The 19,871-nt window shown below is 38.9% G+C and overlaps 1 protein-coding gene and 1 long non-coding RNA gene across 4 annotated transcripts; one reads left to right on the top strand and one right to left on the bottom strand.

The window, feature by feature from the left end:
* Window positions 1–164: 164 nt before the first annotated feature.
* On the bottom strand, window positions 165–15,680 carry BBS12 (Bardet-Biedl syndrome 12). 2 transcript variants are annotated; one of them, XM_058436724.1, is made up of 3 exons: window positions 15,501–15,646; window positions 6,558–6,611; window positions 165–3,295 (listed from the first exon to the last, which is right to left on the bottom strand). In XM_058436724.1, exon 3 carries the CDS (start codon window positions 3,283–3,285, stop codon window positions 1,153–1,155), a length of 2,133 nt encoding a protein of 710 aa, XP_058292707.1. In that variant the 5' UTR covers window positions 3,286–3,295; window positions 6,558–6,611; window positions 15,501–15,646; the 3' UTR covers window positions 165–1,152. The 2 variants fall into 2 exon arrangements, with proteins under 2 accessions (XP_058292707.1, XP_032002651.1); XM_032146760.2 differs by lacking the exon at window positions 6,558–6,611 and having other exon boundaries at window positions 15,501–15,680.
* Window positions 15,681–15,886: 206 nt separating this feature from the next.
* On the top strand, window positions 15,887–19,560 carry LOC116463571 (uncharacterized). Of its 2 annotated transcripts, none has more exons than XR_009212894.1 (3): window positions 15,887–15,967; window positions 17,124–17,284; window positions 17,842–19,560. It is a non-coding gene; the product is annotated as an uncharacterized LOC116463571 (long non-coding RNA). The 2 variants fall into 2 exon arrangements; XR_004246720.2 differs by lacking the exon at window positions 15,887–15,967 and adding an exon at window positions 16,436–16,758.
* The last annotated feature ends 311 nt before the right edge of the window (window positions 19,561–19,871 follow it).

Genomic DNA, 19,871 nt, shown 5'->3' with positions numbered 1-19,871 from the left:
TATACCATGTACAGCAACCGAGGCTGCAACTACTCAGTGACACTACTTATATGACTGAAATCCATATATGATGATTTAAATCAGATTTGACAATAATTCTGAACTAGAGTAACCTGGACCCTTTGGGGTTATATACTTGCATGTGGGGAAAATAAGCCATAGAAGGGCTCTCCATAGGGAACAGGGTTTGTTTTTTGGCCCAGCTATTGCACCCATAATTATTGGCAATAACACCACATTATCAGCACGTCAGTCAAAGCTCCCTTTATTGGGTCATAAAGTATAATAAATTGTCCTTCACTACATTCTGGCTGCCTAATAAAAAGACCTATTGGTCCTCCCTTGGAACTTACAGTTGACTGAGTCAAGACCTTGGGGGACAGGACTGAGGTTAATATTGCAGGTTGGCTTCATCCTGCTGCTGTGTCTGATAATAGCCTTCATTAATTGCTATATGAGACCAAATGAACAAATTTGGTACTGATTAAACAACCCGACTGTCAGGTTAATCAGAGTAGCTGATGGAGTGGCATACTCATGTGAAAATTCCAGTTTGGCCAAGAACATGCGGCTGAGGAGCAGACTGTTGGAAGAGACCATCCACTATGGGCTCTGAGTGTCCCTGCATACTTACTGGGTATGACAAGAATGCAAGGACTTTGTCTTTACCTAGTCCATGTCCTAGGCTTGTGTTTACACTAAGCTATCTTGAAGTATGGGGTAATAACTCCCTTTGGACAAAGACCAGGATGTTTTTTGCTTACTATAAAAGCGTTAATAACCCAAGCTTACAACATAACCCACTATGTGCAGGCTTTCGTCATGGGCCCTTTGTGTTCCTCCTGTGGGAACTAGAAAAATGAGGAACTGAATAAAACCAACATGAAGCTCTGGCTACAGCTTTTGCTGTGAATGATAAAAGTCCTTTGTTTCTGACCCAGGTGTCTTGTGCATTCTGTAGCATCCCACGAAACAGTAACAGGCTAACTTGTTAGCTTATAAGTAGGGTAAAATCTCAGACCATGCACAATTATTGACAGACATCAACTATTTTCTTCTTGGCAATAGCTGGCATTTTAGGCACCATGACTTGACTTATTATTAGCATGACATATTATGAAAAATTATTTTCCAAAGACTTAGCCAGTAACACTACAAAAATAGAACGCCCGTTAATTCCTGTGAATTTATCTGTGTGTGTCCACGTCCAGTAATTATTTCACTGTCTGTCTGAAGTACTAACAGTACTAAATCCAGTGCTCGGCGCCACGCCTCAATCTTTGGTGTAACAACATCATAAACTCTTGGAATCTGCTCCAGTTTATTTGAAATGTCTGAATTAAAAATTCTACTATTTAGTTTACTATATTCATTTAAGACGTAAGATGAAGGAGAGCCAGAGTCTGTGGCATTTTGCAGATGACGTTGAATGTATGTGCTGGCTTCAAATTCTGATGAGTAATTGGCAGTGTTATATAGGAGAGTTGAAAGGTATTTCTGCCATCCATTTGCCAGGAATTTAAGCACAGTTGGTCTGTATATTGCCAGAGATGAAGCCAGCCAAGAGGAAGTATTATGCAGCCACCCTGAGCAGGCATGGTTTTCTTTTTTCAGAGATTGCTCTGCAAGAATTTGAAGACAGCTAAGACACAAAAATTCAACTGCACCACCTCCAAGGAAGACCTTTTCCTCTTTTAGAGCATAATACAAACGATAGGCACATGTCCAGAACCTATCTTCTTTGGTTTGCATCTGTGCAGTAACCGGGTTAGTGAGCACGGCTGTAACCAAATTAATTCCTTCTGTTTTTAATAAGATTGCAATTCTGTTGTTCCTATCTACAACATCCAAAGGACTGCTTCTCCAGAAGGTCACACAGACCCCATTGCCCACACAATCTTCATTCACTTGTGTAATGTAGGCCACCTGTACTGCTCCTGCAGCCTCTGCAAAAGCCTGCATCACACTGCCATTCACTGAGCCAATTACCAACCGCTTACTGTTTATACATTTTTCAATTAAGCGTTCGGACACATTTCCTTGTACCAGGACAAGGTTCACCTTGAACTGGATTAATACCTGTAATACGTGATTTGCCCACAGTTCTTCTGAGCTGTCTTCTTGAAGCTCCATGCTATCTAATACTGTTTTAATATTTGCAGACTTATTAAATCCCAGGTGGCGATAATTCTCTGTGAGGTCACCCTCAATGAGAACTATTCGGACAGGCTGATTCTGCAATTCCTTGATCACAGGATTATTAGATATTGACACAACAGTGATATATCCTGGACAAACACAAGAAGAAGTTTCAGGTAAGCCTGGTAGACAACAAGTGAAAATTCTTGAAATGTCAAACATAAATGGTTTTGTACAGTTGCCTTGTTGCACACAAGCATTCTGATATTGCAGCTGTACTGCTTCTTCTACTAACTTCATGCTGCTGTGATCTCCATGACTCAAGCCTACTGCCAACTCTACCAAATCATTACATCTGTAAGTTTTGAGAGTAGCTGTAACATGTTCTTGAAATCCATCTGGTTTGCTTACCCCTTCAGTATTATCTGTCTTATTAAAATGCCTACTGTGGATTAGTATTGACTGTCTGCAGCAGGTATCTGCAAGCAGGCTGTTTTTCAGAGTTCGTGATGTGTTCTTATCTGCTTCAACCTTAGTCTGAGGTTTAAATAATTCAGATGATTTAAGAGGTCTCCCAGAAAGATTGGAAATGGTCAGTGTTTGAGAGGCAACATCTTTGAGACCATGCTCTTCCTCTATCAAATCACTATCTGAAGGGAGCTGTAGAAAAGGACACAAACTTACACTAAATGTTTCAAGTTGAGAAAATGTTTTTGTGCTGTCCATACAGTCAAATATATTGTGAACAGGTACTTGAAGAGAAACTACCTCTTTACTACAAAAGTTTAAGCCTTCTGACATTACTGACACTATTATGGAAATGGGGACACCAAGATGAAGACATTCTTGAACTGCACTGCTCCAAGCACCAACAAGAAACAAAAGAGTACTGGTTCCAGTTCTATATGTGTTATTTTGTGCTTGAACTGCTTCATTGAGAAGTTGTCCCACTGCACTGGTTAAATCCAAACTTTCAAGAAGCCTTACTGTTGAACTGATTAATACACTTTCATGACATTCTTCATCTATAATAAATTTGGATGATTTTAGCGGGCCTAGGAAAGTTCTTCCTGTTTCCGCGAATGATGAAAGTTGTTGAAGTCCCATGTGTCTTCTTTTGTTTACGACTCTGCAAGCCATCACCATGTATCATGATCTGCAAACAAAATAAAAACTTGGAACTTTATTCAGTATAATTCATAGTTATAATTTCTATATAGAAATAAAAACAAGATATGCTCCCTGCTTTTGAGGTACATATAATTTCCATTAAAAGTGGTCAGTGCAATGATACAGTATTATTATTCTATTAATGATAAAGGTATGGGGGAATGGAAGAGAAGCACTCCATCCAACAGAGGAAATGAAGCATGAGGGCCATAGGCAATGTTTTCAGAAGAAAGCAATTCTTGGAATGAGTCTTGAAAAATAACTGGAAAGAGTTACAAATTGAAGGAGGTAGTAGTAAATGTACACATATGTGAAAAAAACATAGTGTATTAAGGGAAATAGAAGTAGCCTGGTTTTATGAGAATATAAAAAATATAGTGGAGCGGCTGGGCACAGTGGCTCATGCCTACAATCCCAGCACTTTGGGAGGCCGAGGCGGGTGGATCACGAGGTCAGGGGTTTGAGACCAGCCTGGCCAATATGGCGAAACCTCGTCTCTACTAAAAATACAAAAATTGGCCGGGTGTGGTGGCATGCACCTGTAGTCCCAGCAACTTTGGGGGCTGAGGCAGAAGAATCACTTGAACCCAGGAGGTGGAGGTTGCAATGAGCCTAGATGGTGCCACTGCACTCCAGCCTGGGCAACAGAGCAAGACTCAGTCTCAGAAAAAAAAAAACAAAAAACAAAACAAAAAAAACAAAACCATGTAGTGGAGAACAGTAGCAGATGAAGCTCTAGAAGAGGAAATAAGCTGGTTTACGAAAGGCATTATGTACCATAGCAAGTAACTTTTGATCCTGTAATGGGAACCATTAAAATGTTTTTAATAAAAAAGATCAAGAAACAACTTGATGTAGTGTTTGAAAACATGTACTCTAAACCTAGAAGTCTGGGTGTGAACTTAATCCTACTGCTTCACTAGCTATACAGCCTTCAGCAAGTTATGTACTTTATCCCTTAATTTCCACATCTAAAAAACAGGGATAATAATAGAAGCTATTTCATAGAGTCATTATAAGGAGTGAATATAGTACTTAGAACAATGTCTGTCACCATGTTTTATGAGTTCTTATTTTAATAACAATAATAATTGTAATGTTTTGGATATATTACCACTCTGATAACACTGTAGAGGACTGACTAGACAAGTACTAGACTGGAGGTAGAGAGGCCAATTAAGAATCTTCCGTAGTTATCTAGGTGAGAAATGTGGAAGAGGGCTGGAGGGAAGGGGATGGATTTGGTTACTGAATAGATTATAAAGAAAAAAAATGCTATTTAAAGGGAGGTTCAAGAGCAATTGCACTTCGTCTGCATATTTCAGAATTCACATACAAAGTGAACAGAAAGTTACAAGAAAGACTTTAGCCCAATAAAAAGAACTCTCAACAAGGTACTCCTTAATTGAAAAGCTGCCTATTAATAAAATTACTTGCCTTGTGAGGTGTGAGCTCCCTGTTACTTAAAAGTGCCGGAGCTAAGGAGCTAAGATTATAGATGATAATCTATAGTAAAATTTTCTTTTCTAACTCTAAAACTTGATGATTCTTGGGGTAATATATTTCTTTTAAATGTCAAATATTAAAGAGCAAACAACTCTTAGATTTTTGCTTTTCCTCTAGTACTGGCCACATCACTGGTAATTTTGTTTCTGTAATACCTAAATTCATCCTTGAAGCTGAAGAGTAGCATAGTTCAAGATCTATCTTAACAGCAGGCCATAGCACGATACAGGTTGAGCAACACAAATCTGAAAATCCCAAATCCAAAATGCTCCAAAATCTGAAACTTTTTGAGCACTGACATGACACTCAAAGGAAATGTTCACTGGGGCATTTCAGATTTCAGATTTTTGGATTTGGAATACTCAACTGGTGTGATGGTTAATATTGTCAACTTGATTGGACTGAAGGATGCAAAGTATTGTTTCTGGGTGTGTCTGTGAGGGTGTTGCCAGAGGAGATTCACATTGAGTCAGTGGACTGGGAGAGGAAGACCCACCCTCAATATGGGTGGGTACCATCCAATCTGCTGCCAGAGTGGCTAGAAAATGCGGGTGGAAAAAGATGGAATACGCTGGCTTGCTGAGTCTTCCAGTCTTCATCTTTCTCCCGTGCTAGATGCTTCCTGCCTTTGAACATCAGACTCCAGGCTACACCAGGTTACTCCTGGACTTACACCAGTGGTTTGCCAGAAGGCCTTTGGCCACATATTGAAGGCTGCACTGTCAGTTTCCCTACTTTTGAGGCTTTGGGACTCAGATTGAGCCACTACTGGCTTTCTTGCTCCTCAGGTTGCAGACAGCCTATCATGGGACTTCACGTTGTAATTATGTGAGTTAATTATCCTTAATAAACTCCCTTTAATATACACATATATCCTGTTAGTTCTGTCCCTCTGGAGAACCCTGACTAATATAACTGGTAAATAAATAATGCAAATATTCCAAAATCCGAAAAAATAAAAAATCTGAAACACTTCTGGTCCCACTCATTTCAGATAAGGGATATTCAACCTGTATTCCTCAAGAGTAGCTTCCAACAGGCTTTTAAGGACTAAGGAAGAAAACTAGTACTGCCTAGGACAACGAATAACGAATTGTGTGAACTAAGTTTCAAATCCTCTTTTGTGAAATTTTCAATTCTGTAGAATAAAAATTCATAATATACTCAGGCATATCCTTACACAGCATCAAAATGGAGCATCAGGCCAGGCACAGTGGCTCACACCTGTAATCCCAGCACATTGGGAGGCCAAGGCAGGCAGATCACTTGAGGTCAGGAGTTCAAGACCAGCTTGGCCAACGTGGCGAAACCCCATCTCTACTAAAAATACAAAAATTAGCTGGGTGTGGTGGTGCATGCCTGTAATCCCAGCTACTCAGGAGGCTGAGACATGAGAATCGCTTGAACCTGGGAGGCGGAGGTTGCAGTGAGTTGAGTGAGGTTGCCCACTGCACTCCAGTCTAGGAGACAGAGCAAGACTCCATCTCCAAAACAAAACAAAAAACAAAATGCAGCATCAAAATATACTTTAGGACTCTAACTTCAACAATCCTGAGACCCATTATGTCTTCCAGCTAACTGATCTTATCATGTTTGGTTGCCCTTCCTTCACCTCCAACCCTCATATTATCAATTCCCTATTTACCTGGTTTAAATTCCATTTGTTAATTATTACAATCACTACATTGCACATATAACAAGCCCTCAAATTCCTTGCCCCTCTTTCTTTTCATCTTACTCACCTTGCAAAGCTACTAATCTTGATGAAATTCAACCTTGTCTACTCCATGCTTGCCCTGGTGCAGGTGAAAATAAACAGAAAAACACAACCATGCTCATTAGCAGCATTTTAAGTTCATGGACCTCAAATCTCAAGTGCCCCTTAATAGTGCCTAGCAACCTATTTCCCTAGTCCATGTATCTTAAAAATTTTTTTATAAGGTTGCTTTCTGTGTTCTATTTAAGAAAGTTTTACCTACTCCTAAGCAGAACATTTATTCTTCTATATTTCTTCTAAAAGCTTTATGGTTGTAGTCTTTAACTGAAAGGTAACCATTTTAAACTGTACAATTCAGTGGCATCTAGTACACTCACAATGTTATACAACTACTACCTCTATTTACCTCCAAAACATTTTGATCTCCTTTCTGTCTCTATGGATTTACCTGTCCTGGATATTTATAGAAATGGAATCATATAATATGTGACATTTGTGTCTTTCATTCAGCATGTTTTTGAGGTTCATCCACATTGTATTAGTACTTCCTTCATTTTTATGGCTGTATTTATGTATCACATTTTGCTTATCTGTTCACCCACTGATGGACATTTGAATTGTTTCCACTTTTCAGCTATTGTGAAGAGTGCTTCTATGAACATCTGTATATAAATATGTGCTTGAGTGCCCGTTTCCAATTCTTTTGGTTATATACCTAGGAGTGGAATTGCTGGGTCATGTGGTAATTCTTTAACTTTTTTTTTTTAAGAAATATTTCATTATATTTTACTCTTTCAGCCATGAGTATTCCAAGGAAATGCAAGCTCGTGAAAATTAGAAATAATACCAAATGTGGATAAGACCAGCTTTAGAGGTTGCATGGAATCAGCTGAACATGATTGTCTGGAGTCATTTTTGGCTTTCTCAGTTTGCCAAGACAGATGTACCATTTGGTCATGTAACAATTTCTGTGGTAACTTTCCAGGCTGAAGACAGTTGTCATAGAACGGTGATGCCCAAACAACTGAAATGTTTATAGTACGCAAAGCAAAACACTCAACATTACTGGATGATACAGACTATTTATTATGAAACTAATTAGTAAACCAGAGTATATCCCATTATATATTATAGCACTACAAACATTCCTAGTCATTCCTTCATTTCATTCATTAATTAATTCATTCATTCATGCATTCCATGAGTATTTCTTAAGCACCTACAGTGTACCAGGAGGCACTGTGTTAATTGCCGGGATTACAAAGACAAAGATTATACATACTGGGCCCTCAAGGAACTCCCAATCTAATTGTGCAGAGAGATATGAAAATGAAGCATAAAAATCCATCGTGAAGAGTGCTGGGAACAAAAGTCTGTTCAAAGCAAGACACAACCATGGATTTATTCCACCACAGGTTCAATGGGAAAGGTATGTGGCATTTCTCCTCCTCTTCAAATAATGAATGCTTGACATAGCTTTCGTCACTGTCTTTCAGTTCCAGTGTTACAAGGGAGATCCCCAGTATTAAAAGTCACAGCGAACTCAGAAATGATTAGCATTCTTTTTATTTTTATTTTTTAGACAGGGTCTCGCTCTGTCACCTAGACTGGAGTGCAGTGGCATGGCTCACTGCAGCCTCGACCTCCTGGGCTTAGGTGATTCTCCCACCTCAGCCTCCCAAGTAACTGGGACTACAAGCGCATGCCACCGCACCCGGCTAATTTTTGTATTTTTTTTTTTGTAGAGATGAGATTTCGCCATGCTGCCCAGTCTGGTCTTGAAGTCCCAGGCTCAAGTGATCCTCCTGCCTAGGCCTCCCAAAGTGCTGGGATTACAGGTGTGAGCCACCACACCCAGCCAGCATTCTTAATGTCTGCTTACAAAGATATTTCTCTGTCAAAGTCTTCATTCACTTAAAGAAAACCATTTATGATGCATCTTAAAGAAAGCATGCTCACATTTGCCTTTTATTGCCAGATTTCTCTACTTGGCCTTAAAGGGAGCAGGGGCATGGGACGTGTTCTAATAATATATGCTAAACACGTAGGGGAGAGACAGCTTGTCATTGCAGAGGTGCCTGACTGCCACTGAGCTTCGCCCTTATACTCACCCAACAAACAGTTAATGAGGAGCCACCCCTAACTCCCCACATCCCCATGCCCTCTGAAGCTGTCTACATGGGCTGCTCTGTCCTTGGCATGTGCCCTTGAGGGCTGATCCCACTTGGCCACACAAAGGTTTATGCTCTAGGGTCTTTGAAAGAAAGAATTCCTGCTCTTCAACTTTCAAGCCCAAGCCTTAACATTTCAAGGGCTGCTTCTTCCTCCGAAATAAGTTGCTTTTCACTGGTCATTCAAGATTTGGGTGAAAAGGTGGAGTCTATAGTTCTTGGTTGCTTAATGCAAAAGGCCTGACTCACATTTCCTATAGTGTTGTGGGACATGCAGCCACAGGCATGAAAAGGAGGAGCAAATATCTTTAACTTTTGAATGAACTGTCTGTTTTCCATAACAGCTGAACATTCCCACCAACAATGTATGAGGGTTTTGATTTCTCCACATCCTCACTGTTTCAGCTTCCTAGGGCTGCCATACCAAATTACCACAAACAACTGGGTAGCTTAAAACAATACTTATTTATTCTTTCACAGTTCTGGAGTCTAGAAGCCCAAAATCAAAATGCTAGCAGGGCCATGCTCCTTCTGAAGGTCAAGGGAAGAATCCTTCCTTGCTTCCTCCAGCTTCCAGTTGCTCCTGGTGGTCCTTGGCATCTAACTGCATAACTCTAACCTCTGCCTCTGTTTCATATGGCCTTCTTATAACCCAGTGATACCAGTCATTGGATTTAGGGCCCACCTTAATCCAGTATGACCTCATTTTAGCTAATTACATCTACAAAGAACCTATTTTCAAATAAGATCACATTTTGAGATGCTAGAAGGACATGAATTGGGGGGAATATTCAGTCCAGTATACTCAACAATACTTTCCATTTTTGCTTTTGTAATATTTTGTAATATTATCGATATCCTAGTGAATGTGAAGTGGTATTTCATTGTTTTTGACTTGCATTTTCTTCATATTGAGCATCTTTTCATGTGCATTGGCCATTTGTGTATCTTTTTTGGAGAAATGTCTATTCAAGTCTTTTGACCATTTAAAAAGAGAGCACTTAGTCTTTTTTTGGTAAGCTGTAAGAGTTACTTATACATTCCGGACACTAGATCCTTATCAAACTATGAAAACTATGATTTGCAAACATTTTCTCTCATTCTGTAAGTTAGTTTCCACTTTTTGGATTATGTATTTTGATGACCAAATGTTTTTTGGTTAGAAATTAGAAATCTAGGCCAGGCGCAGTGGCTCACGCCTGTAATCCCAGCACTTTGGGAGGCCGAGGCGGGCAGATCATGAGGTCAGGAGATCGAGACCATTCCTGGCTAACACGGTGAAACCCCGTCTCTGCTAAAAATACAAAAAAATTAGCCAGGCATGGTGACAGGGGCCTGTAGTCCCAGCTACTCAGGAGGCCGAGGCAGGAGAATGGCGTGAACCCGGGAGGTGGAGCTTGCAGTGAGCCGAGATCGTGCACTCCAGCCTGGGCGACAGAGCAAGACTCTGTCTCAAAAAAAAAAAAAAAAAAGAAAAAGAAATAGAAATTAGAAATCTAATTTACCTATTTTGTTGTTGTTTGATGAAATCTAATTTACCTATTTTTTTGTTTGCTCATATTCTTTGTGTCATATCTAAAAATCCATTGCTAAATCCAAGGTTATGAAGATTTATCCCAATGTTTTATTCAAAGAGTTTTATAATTTCATCTCTTATATTTAGTTTGTTGACCCATTTTGAGTTAGTTTACATATAAAGTGTAAGGTAGGGGTCCAATTTTATTCTTTTGCATGTGGATATCCAATTGCCCCAGTACCATTTGCTGAAGAGACAATTCTTTTCCCCATGGAGTGGCCTTAGCATCTTTGTGAAAAATCAATTAGCCGTAGATGTCTATGGATTTCTGGACTCTCAATTCAATTCCACTGATCTATACATTCATCCTTATGCCAGTACTACAAGTTTTAAGTACTATAGCTTTGTAGTAAGTTTTGAAATCAGGAAGTATGAGATGCTAAATTTGTTCTTCCCTTTGTTTTAGCTTTTATATTTATGTTCATAAGTCATCTGAAACTAACTTTTGTAAATGGTGTGAGGTAGGGGTTCTTCTTTCCTCATGGATATCCAGTTGCTCCAGAATAATTTGTTGAAAGGACAAGCTTGAAAAGATTGACTTTTGGGTTTTGTTTTTCATTTCAAACATGTTATGAAAGCTTACTAAGTATGAGGCATTTTACAAGTATTATGTAATGCAGTATTCACAACAACATGAGGGAGGTACTATAATCTATTTTAGTGATGTGGAAAATGAAGCAGAATAATTACATAACATATACAAAATTTCACAGCTAATTTGTAAAAGGCTATGGACTAAAGCCCAGGTTTGTCTAATGTCAAAGCCTATGCTATTAACTACTATATAATTCTGCCTTTTAGGTGCCCCTTTCCCAGCATGATAGTAATTCACCCTCTCTTCTTTAGAATCTTTTACTGCGTTTCCCTCTTCCAAACCTTTCTGCCTTCTTCCAAACCTTATTCATACTCTTAACTTGTACATGTATCAGAGTCTCTGCTTATGATCTCCTTTCCATACTATGCTTAAATCACAAGATATTACTACGAGTAGAAAAGTCAGAGAGAACTTAGAGCAAATGGAAACAGTCATGGGCTATTTCAAATTTAATCTGTATTTAATTTATGTGAAAAAGTTTCCTAGATACAAAAGACATGAAATTATTTAAACAAAACTAATGTATAAGCAAAAAGTCACATGAAACTGATATCAAAATCAATATTCAAGATAAATCTGCTTTGGCATTTGAAAAAGCTATTCCAAGTTTTAGTAATTTTTAAAAAAAGTCTTAGCATTCCCAACTCTAGAAGAGCTCCTAAATTATTATTTTGAACAGGTTACAGTTGGCTATAATTAACATAAAATAAAAACTCAAAACAAAAATGTCCTACCCTCTAAGAGATTGGGTATAAAAAGGCAAAACAGCAAAGGGGATAACAAAGTGGATAATTTCAAAGATGATAAGTACTTCTGGCAACTCTTCTTGGCATTACACAGACACAATCTGATTCTTGTCCTGCTATGCATGTCCTGTTATGCACCAATGTTTTCCACAAACAGTTCTCTGTTTTCACTACTTGCCAGCTTAATGTTTCTTTCACTTTCTAAGTGTGTAATGGAAGAGGAGAGTCAGACAACTTAACTGGAATTTTGACATCAGAAGTTTTTTTTTCCAAAGATTATGTCCAGTTTTGTCTAAGGTACTCAGTGTAGAGTAATAAGACATGCAATGCTTTCAGGAGCTGCATTTTGAAAAATAACAATATTTTCTTGATGGGCATGATTAGCCTTTCATCATCTAAATCAACTGTTTGCTCATCTCCAGTCTATTCCCAACACAGAAGTCTAATCATGTCACTCTACTGTTTAAAAACCTCTAACTCAGAAAATAAAGCTTTATGCCTTTGACACAGGAGTCCCTTTTAAAAATGAACTCATATCCTTTCACTCCTAGGCTCAAAATCTTGCAAGGCCTACCCATTTCACTTGGAGTCAAGGTCAAAGTCCTTACAATGCCCTAACTATCTGCAGTCCTTTCTTTACCCTTCTGACTTTATCACTTACTATTTTATCCCTTGGCCACTTTGTTCTGGCCTCCTTTTTGTAATGCTTTGCATGTTCCCTATCTTAATGTTTCTGTTCTAGTTGTTCCCTCTTTCTGGAATGCTCTCCCCTACGAAATCTATTGCTGAATCACCTTCAAATATTTTCTCAAATTTTCTGCTTTTTCATGAGGCCTACCCTGAGCACGCTACAGAATACCACAAATCCTCTTTTCCCTCTGTACTCTGGATTTCTTCCATCTGTTATACTTTCTTTTTTCCATAACACTTATTCCCTTATAAAATAGGATATAGTTTATTTATTTTTTATAGACTATATCTCTCTCTTAGAATGTAATTTCCAGGAAGGCAATTTTAGTCAATGAGGTATATATCCCAAGTACCTACAATATTGCCTGACACACAGCAAGTACTCTATAAATATTTGGTAAGTGAATTTTTTTCACCATATTTGTTTCCCCAAATTTAAGTACAAAACTGAAGCAAGAGAAAACAGATGGCACTTTTAGTATTTCTCCAACATGAATACAAGTTTTAACCATCCTTGGAGTTGACTTGATTCCTATTTGGCACCGCCTTAGTTGAGGCCCTTTAATTGCTTCTAATGAGAGTTCCTCCTTCATATGGTGGTCAGAATTAGCACTGAAAAAGCACAAACCTAAACAGATTACTCCACTGCCAAAAAACATCTATTTATCTTAAAAAAGAAAGTCTTTACTCCTTGGCTTGATATATGTGCCTTATAATCTAACCTCAACCTAATTTATGGCTCCTCTCCCACCTTTCCTTATAAACCTCATGATCTTGTCACGCTAGAACATATCATTTATTTTCACTAAGCTATACTGATTTGAATATTCTATATTTTCTTCATCTCCATGGATGCTATAGATCTTTCATGACCCAACGCAAATGGCTCATTTCCTATCAGGCCTTCTCTAATGCCCTGGGGTAGAGTTGTCCCTCCTTTCTGTGCTCCCAAGGCACTTTTTATACGCCTGTACCAAAGCAGATTAAAAATACCCTGTATTAAAACATTGTATTATGTTTGTGTCTCACTTCCCCACTAATCTGTAGATTCTTTAGTTATTCATCTTTCATATTCTACTTTTATTTCTTTCGAACACACCCAGTAGTTGGCATAGTGCATGACATATAGAAAACATTAAATACACTTGGGAGATTTAAGATTGCCTATGTGTTTAATGTTTTCCTGGATAATGATGATGATTAATGTTCTAAAGTGCAGTTAGATTCGTTAATACCTAGTTTTCAAAACTAATTACATCCTATTCAAGATCTGGGAATTGGAATCCGAGCCTACAATTAAAAAAACATTTTAACTAGCAGTAAATATTCCAAATATAAAAGCCTAAATCATAGGGATATAAAAATAGGTTAATATACTACTCAGCCATTTAATTGTTATTAGATCAAACATGATCCAAGAGATCCTCGAAATTAGGATTGGGTTGAGTATATACTTGGTCACTATTCATTTCTGGGTCTAAGAAATCCCTTTAATATTAGTATTAAAAATGAAGTATATGGCCGGGCACAGTGGCTCACGCCTGTAATCCCAGCACTTTGAGAGGCTGAGGCGAGCGGATCATGGGGTCAGGAGATGGAGACCATCCTGGCTAATACGGTGAAACTCCGTCTCTACTAAAAACACAAAAAAATTAGCCGGGCGCGGTGGCGGGCACCTGTAGTCCCAGCTATTCGGGAGGCTGAGGCAGGAGAATGGCGAGAACCCGGGAGGTGGAGCTTGCAGTGGACCGGAATCACGCCACTGCACTCCAGCCTGGGCGACAGAGCGGGACTCTGTCTCAAAAAAAAAAAAAAAAAGTATGTGACCTTGAAACTGATCAAAAGCAACTTTCCAAGTGAAATAAATGACATGAAAAATCATATAGTAAAGTGATAACATGTTACTTAACTCAAAAATTATCTTGAATTTGTGCCATTTTAATTTTCACTGGGTAACTTTACATGGAAAAATCACCTGCAATATGAGGATAAACTTATCTATTTTCCAGAAACCTAATGAGATTTTTATCAATGATTATAATACTTGCGTGTCTGTCTGGGATATAATATGAACAAGACAGGCTGATGGTTTTGGAAAATGTGCCATGTTTCTACTTAACAAAGCATGAAAAGTGATTTGACAGAGTGCTTCAAGAATGCACTTTGCACTTGTTTTCCTCTCCTGCCTTCAGGAAGATAAGTGAGAAAAAAAAAAAAAAAAAAAAGACTAAAGTTAGTATTCTTCCTGAATCCATTTTTGAAGAATCCAGTATAATTTTTAGAAAATATTTCCTCTAGAGAAGACATTGTAGGAGGCATAAAAGGGGTCCGCATGTGTGAGCAATTAAAGGTTAGAAGTTTTAAGATTCTCTCATTTCTTCATTCCTACCAGGAAGTCAGTGGTCCACCCTACCTCAGTCTTTCTCCCCTGTTCTTTAAGCTGATTCCTGGTCAAATTCAGAACGGGCAGAAGCAGTAAATCTGGCCCTCTGGACAAGAGATTGAGTTGGTTTACAAAAGTTTCACGAGTATCTAAGTCTAGGCCGTCACTGAATCAACTGGATAATCAGACTACCTGTGTCTGACTCTGAAGTGCAGATCCAGTTGATATCGTTGACAATTGGCCAAATCTTAGGACTGGGCCATGGAAATGGCTGTGTGTGTGTGTCTGTGGGTGTGTGTGTGTGTATATGTGTGTTGGGGTTGGGGGCGGGGTCCGATAGTAATTATGGGTGGGGCCAAAGTCCTACCTCGTAAACAAATGCTACACGAAACATATGTAAAAACGTTTATCTATGTATGCAGTGAAGCTTTAAATACATCCCAAGACCCATGCTTATCCCCATACCCACGTCCCTCCAACGACACTGTTGCCCCATGCCACTGCTATACAGAATTCTGGTGTCTACCATGCCAGCATTCCTGCCTAAAACAGGAGGAGGTAAATGGCTGAAGGCCCAGCTGCAGGCACTGTAGAAAATGAGGAAAGTCTAGCGGCAAAAAGAAAGGGCAGTCCCCTCTTCCTCTAGTACTCCTAGCCACATGCTGGACCAATTCACCCCAGGCCCTCCAGGCCCTAGATTCTCATTCTTTCCATGGCCCGAAGAGGACAGAAAAATCAAACATACGGGCTCCCACGTCTTCAGGAAAGACTTAGCTTAGCAGTCAGCGGAAGCACCTCACTACTAACCTCGCTCCTTTCTCCTCTCCTACGGGGGGCTGGAGTTCCCGGCTTCCCACCGGCCAGACGCGATTCTGGCTGGGACAGCAACACCAAAAACGCCAGGGATAGGGCGCCCGATTCCCCGTCCGCAGTTTGCGCATGTGCGAAGAGGGGCTTCTGGAGTAGCCGGGGGCTTAGTTGCTAAGAAACACAGCTGGGGAGACAGAAGTTCCGCTGAACGCCCGGCTGCGAAAGGCGGGGACGTCACGCTATTGGTAGAGAGTAGAGAGAAAGGGCTGGTTTAAAGGCCTTTTTTTCTGTCCATTGGATGAACTGGATGTCAATCATTCAGGCTGGGTGGGCGGGGCTGACAGAGGTCGGTGAAAGCGGCCTTAGCAACCGCCTGTGAGCTGCGAAGACTTGGGTTGGGCGGGGCTGCGGGAGGTGACGCGGGAGGTCCCGGCTGAGAGCGCCGGCTGCCGGCTGGGGACATGGTGAGTGTGAAGCTGTAACCTTCTGCTGGGGCCGGGGCTGAAGTTTTTTCGCCAGAGCAAGGAAGGCTGCCCCTGGCAGCAACTGCACTCCTTCCTTACTCCTGTTGAGGTTCATTTTATGGTAGGAAATAGGTACTTTAATATAGTTTATCATCAATTATTCTGGTTCTGCTAACTATTCCAGTTATATAATTTATCTTTCACCCGTATGTGTGTGTATTACAGGCATCTAACTACCATACGAGTTCAGACCAATGGAAGAAAAGAGCAGCAAAAATTGAACTGAATGAATCCCAAAAGCAAGAAATTAAAGACGCCTTTAATTTATTTGATATTGATGGGTCTGGAACCACTGATGTAAAAGAAGTTTCTGAAATTATTTCTAATTCTAAATCATTTTAAAAACCATATTATTTGTGGCAATCTTTAAGGCTTTCTTTAAAAGTAGTCTTCTGAAAGCTTGATATAAAGTCTCTTCAGTGCATATGCCTGCCCTGCATTAACAAAACGATATCTTGTTAAGCATTTTAATTGTGCTTTATAAATGAGTAGGCAAAAGCCCAGGGTGTAACAGTGATGTACATGATGGCACAGCAGGACTGAAACACAGGCCTGCTGACCTAATTTTCTATGTTTATGCTCAGTCCATAATAGAAAAGAGAGAAGCTCTTAATAGGGAGTTAAAAAGCTTGGAAAGAAATCATGGCATATTATAATTCCTTTTCTTCCTATTTCAGATTGCAATGTGGGCCTTAAGATTTGAACCAAAGAAAGAAGAAATTTAAAAAATGGTAGCTGAAGTTGATAAAGAAGGAATTGGCACCATTAGTTTTGAAGATTTTTTTTGCCATTATGAGTATAAAATGATATAGTTGTGATTTTATTTTTCAAAGAAATACTAGCAATAACCTGCTACATTTTAGGGCTGGAGCAATCAGAAGTTTTATAAAGAAGTAATTAGAACGAGGTTTTTAAGGATGGGAGATAGGAAGAGCAAGATTAAATATGTTTTCAGGGTAGTTATGAGAAGACTATGATATGGAGAAGACGTTTTTGTCAGGAAATAATGAGGCTATATTGCAGGATAGAGAGAATGGGGCCAGAATTTGGAAGCCTTTAATTCAGCCAACATATATTGAATGCCTATTTTTGCCAGGCACTATTCTAAGGAGCATTGAAAGAGACAACCTTCCTGTTTGAAGCTTACGTTTTTGGTAATGGATCTGAATTACGAGGTTTAATAACAGATGCATTTTGGACCACCCTGTGCCTCCTCCACCTCAGCAAGCTCTACATTTAAGCACCTTGAGGGCAGATGTGAGTACATAATTGTTAAAAGACCAATAAATAAAATCAGAACTCAGCTACTTGGCACATTGCTGCTTTAGACCCCAAAGATCTAATAAGTCCAGCTTGATAAGATAAATAAATGAAAGACTAGATAGTTGCTTCTTTTTTAAAACAGTAAAAAAGATGAAAAAGAAGAAATATTGAAGACTTTCAAATTATTTGATGATGATGATACTGGAAGTATAACACTAACCAGTATCAAGAGGTTTGCTAAGAAACTAGGGGAAAATTTAACATGATGAACTTCAGGTAGATTTTGCTTATTTTTATAATTATAATTTATATGTAATTATAACTTATGTGATAATTTAGGATTATAATTCTAACTTTAGTTGTACTTATGCATTTAAAATAAAATTTGGTTTTGATCTCATTTTAAATGTATTTCATATATTTACATTTTATCATTTTAAATGTATTTCATATATATTTTAAATGTATTTCATATATTTACATTTTATCATTTTAAATGTATTTCATATATATTTTAAATGTATTTCATATATTTACATTTTGTTTTACAGGAAATGCTTGATGAAGCTGATCATGATGGAGATGGAGAAATAAATGAGGAAGATTTTTTGAGAGTGATGAAAAAGACTACTCTTTATTAATAGCATTGTTTTGGTCCTTGTGGAAAATTAACAAATTTGTATTTGTTATACAGTTTTATAATTTAATATCTGAATGTATTCATTTTCAGTTTTTAGTTTATATGTACACATTGGCTTCTTGATGTCTAGTCCATGTAAGAAGTTACACATTTCTACCAATATGATGTTAAATCTACAACATCAAGAAACAAAACATAATGACTTCTTTGAACCATTAATCCAAGAACAGTATTCCAGCTGCTGTTTTGAGAACCCTAGGTCACAAAGACTTAGAATTTTTAAGTTTGATGAAGTTGGCTTCACATCCAAATGAATTTGGCAAACAAACCTTATATTTTCCTTTTGTGCAACCCAAAAAAACCTGATGAACATTTGCTTTTTAGTCAGTTACTCAAATACATAAAGTATTAAATAGAACTGTCTGAAAACATTATTTGCTAATTTTCTTCTTTAGTTATAAAGAAAATTCAAAATAGCACTTACATCACCCATATTTCCTGGTAAGTTTGACCCTATAGTGAGCACTTAATACCTCTGTGCTAGGACAGGTGGTGTAGAGTTTTATTTTTTTTTTAAATTTTATTTATATATGTTTTGAGACAAAGTCTCCCTCTGTCACCCAGGCTGGAGTGCAGTGGTGCGATCTCGGCTCAATGCAACCTCCGCCTCCTGGGCTCAAGAGATTCTTCTGCCTCAGCCTCCCGAGTAGCTGGGACTACAGGCACCCGCCACCATGCCTGGCTAATTTCTTGCATTTTTAGTAGAGACGGGGTTTCACTGTGTTAGCCATGATGGTCTCGATCTCCTGACCTTGTGATCTGCCTACCTCGGCCTCCCAAACTGCTGGGATTACAGGGGTGAGACAGCGCACCTGGCTGAGATTTTATGTGTTGTCTCAGTAAACATATTACAAGTTGGAAGCTGATTGTATTAGCTCCATTTTACAGACAAGAAAACTAAAGTTCAGAGAAGTTTTAAAAATTTTCCAATTGCCCATTGATAATAAATAAAACATGGATTCCAAATCTTAAGTTCTTATTCTTCATTATGCTGCTTCCCTAACTTTCAAGATAACTGTGGATTTTCTAACTCATTTTCAATTCTGTGACTCTTGTGATTTCTTCCTTGTGAAAGAGCCAAACTGTTGGGAAATGGAATCTCATACATACAGTCTTTTAACTCCTACTCAGTTGTTTGAGAGTGGGCCTTGGGCCTGGAACACATCTTTTGAAGAGACTAGGAGTCCACAGAGCCTGTGCTGAACTTACCACCCCGTATAGTAATATCTTCCTCTGTTTCAGAGTCAATGTGTAGTCCTTTGCCCTGCTTAAGCGTGTGCATCATATGGCATCTGACCAACCCCACTGCTCTGTCTCCTGTGCGGGAGGGGATGGGGGCCCTTCAGCACACGAGGAGTGTTTGCAGGCCACCTGCCCTGTGTCAGCTGCCAAGAGGGACCCTCTGGTCATGGGAGACTGAAGTCCGCTAGGGAAGCTGATCTTGCTCTGTCTCTTCTGTATGTGAGTAATGTGTGTTCCACCCAGTGTTTGACTGCATTGTTTTCCTTGGCGACTTTGAAACAAGATGCAGTGGACAGAAGTGCTCAGACTTCTGCTCCTGACAAATAGGCAACAGATGCCACTTGCTCCACACAAACACTTTCTGATAACCAAGTTGTCTTTGGAGCAAGAAAGGTTCATAGAAAATGTAACTGTGGTGACACTACCTGGTTCATTTTTAGCACAACTGAAATGAAAACTGAAGGTTTTAATTTTGTCTTGTCAACACAAGAGGCTTTATTTGATTGAAACTAGAATTGTATGTGCTCATGAGCATTCTCAAGTGTTTTCACAGTGTCTCTGATTTCTAATTATGTAACATTTCTTCTAGACCAGGGAGAAACTTGCCTATTAAATGTGCTTCATATGTGAAAATGTTAG

This window comes from Hylobates moloch, unplaced genomic scaffold (genome assembly GCF_009828535.3).
Source record: "Hylobates moloch isolate HMO894 unplaced genomic scaffold, HMol_V3 SCAFFOLD_3, whole genome shotgun sequence".
Lineage (NCBI taxonomy): Eukaryota > Metazoa > Chordata > Mammalia > Primates > Hylobatidae > Hylobates > Hylobates moloch.
The sequence above is the reverse complement of the archived record's forward strand: the minus strand, read 5'-3'. Positions and strand labels throughout refer to the sequence as shown.

Coding starts and splice junctions, on each gene's coding strand:
- BBS12 (XM_032146760.2), bottom strand. CDS start 3,285: ATGGTGATGGCTTGCAGAGTCGTAAACAAAAGAAGACACATGGGACTT.